The sequence below is a fragment of the Loxodonta africana genome, chromosome 4, assembly GCF_030014295.1.
Source record: "Loxodonta africana isolate mLoxAfr1 chromosome 4, mLoxAfr1.hap2, whole genome shotgun sequence".
Taxonomy (NCBI): domain Eukaryota; kingdom Metazoa; phylum Chordata; class Mammalia; order Proboscidea; family Elephantidae; genus Loxodonta; species Loxodonta africana.
The window spans coordinates 86,022,879-86,024,965 of NC_087345.1; the positions used below are offsets into that span (position 1 = coordinate 86,022,879).

General features: G+C 38.9%; 1 protein-coding gene across 1 annotated transcript; it reads left to right on the forward strand.

The window, feature by feature from the left end:
- Positions 1 to 76: 76 nt before the first annotated feature.
- Positions 77 to 1,652, forward strand: LOC100654945 (olfactory receptor 6C76-like). Its single transcript, XM_003405078.3, has one exon. The coding sequence runs from the start codon at positions 134 to 136 to the stop codon at positions 1,097 to 1,099; it is 966 nt and encodes a 321-aa protein (XP_003405126.2). The 5' UTR covers positions 77 to 133; the 3' UTR covers positions 1,100 to 1,652.
- Positions 1,653 to 2,087: the final 435 nt, after the last annotated feature.

Consider the following 2,087-nt stretch of genomic DNA (forward strand, 5'->3'; position numbering starts at 1 on the left):
TAAACTCACAGGTGTAAAAAAAATATGCATTTCAATTGAGTTACTTGATTCTTCATATCACTTTTAATCTATACTCAGTAATGTCATCTTAAACAGAATTATCTGTTTTTTTTTTTTTTTCCCCCGAGCTCTGATGGAATTCAGAAGGAATTTAACCATGAGAAACCATACGGTGGTGACAACATTCATTCTCGTAGGACTAACTGATGATCCAAACTGGCAAAGTGTGATTTTTCTGTTTCTATTTCTAACATATTTTTTGAGTGTCACTGGAAATGTGACCATTATCCTGCTCACTTTACTGGATTCCCACCTCAAAACACCGATGTATTCCTTCCTAAGGCATTTTTCATTTTTAGAAATGTCATTCACATCCGTCTGCATCCCTAGGTACCTGGTGAGCATTGTGACTCTGGATAACAGGATTTCCTATGATGCATGTGTGACACAATTGTTTTTTGCCATCTTCTTGGGTGCATCAGAGTTTTTCCTGTTGGCAGCCATGTCCTATGACCGCTATGTGGCCATCTGCCAACCCCTTCACTATGCAACAATCATGAGCAGCAAAGTCTGCACCCAGCTGGTCGTTACCTCCTGGGTGGCTGGGTTGTTAACCATCTCTCCTGGACTTATCATGGGCTTGAGGTTGGAATTCTGTGATGCCAACATTATTGACCACTTTGGCTGTGACTATTCTCCTCTCCTGAAACTCTCCTGCACAGACACACGGTCCATAGAATTGTTAAGTTTTATTTTAGCCATTGCCACACTCCTGATTACACTGGCACTGGTGATACTCTCCTATGCATATATTCTGAGAACAATCCTGAAGATCCCTTCTGCCCAGCAGAGGAAGAAGGCTTTTTCCACCTGTTCCTCCCACGTGATAGTTGTCTCTATCTCTTATGGAAGCTGCATTTTTATGTACTTGAAACCTTCTGCAGAGGAAAGGGTATCTTTAAACAAGGGGATAGCAGTGCTCAACACTTCAATTGCACCTCTCTTAAATCCTTTTATATATACCCTAAGAAATAAACAGGTGAAACAAGCCCTGAAAGATATAATTAAAAAACGTATCTTTATTGCCTTAAACAAATAATGCTGGCTTTTATAAAAGAATAACACTAAAACTTATCGGGAAAATGTGCCCTATTCTGATTACTCTTTTAGCTTATTTCCTTTTTATATTAGGATGGTTATTAAAATCACCCACATATTGCCATTATTTTTCAATCTACCCCTGGCTTTTTATTCCTTTTAATGGTATAAGCTGGATCAATGATATTCTATTATGCATTGTTGGAATCACTTTATTCTTTCAACCTAATTCTCTTATTCATCCTCTTAACATTCCAGCATGAACTTGTTTAGTAAATCCAGTGCCTTCATGTTTGCTTAGCACAGAGATGCTGAGATGTAGATCATTTGAGCACTCCGTAAGTGTTCCTTTACTTGATTTATAAAACAAATATTCCTTTCATATACCCATCCCACTACAGCCTGTGTTGTTTTCCGAAGCATAATAATGAACCCAAATAGAAATATTTGTTTTAGGCTTAACAAAGGTACTTAAAAAACATACACAAATCTCTTGTTCTCGTTAGGTGCAACCGAATTGGTTCAGACTCTTAGTGACCCTATATACAACAGAATGAAACACTGCCTGGTCCTGCACCATCCTCACAATCGTTGCTATGTTTGGCCTCATTGTTGCAGCCACTGTGTCAATCCATCTCATTGAAAGTCTTCCTCTTTTTTCTGACCCTCTGCTTTACCAAGTATGATGTCCTCCTCCAGGGACTTGTCCTTCCTGATAACATGCCCAAAATGCATGAGACGAAGTCTGACCATCCTCTCTTCTAAAGAGCCTGCACTTCTTCCAAGACAGATTTGTTTGTTCTTCTGGCAGTCCACTTTTTTGTCTTCCTGTTACAGTATGGATACTGAATTCTTTTCCTCCTTACAATTATGTATTTTGTAGTCTCCCTGATGTGCCTTAGCAGGGTACTCTATGGAGTGTGAGGAGGGGTATAGATGACTTAGGCTTACTGTCTTATTTAACTTTGTTTTGTTGCTTCTATAAAAGA

Excerpts from the sequence above, each read along its gene's own strand:
- LOC100654945 (XM_003405078.3), top strand. The coding sequence starts at position 134 with ATGGAATTCAGAAGGAATTTAACCATGAGAAACCATACGGTGGTGACA.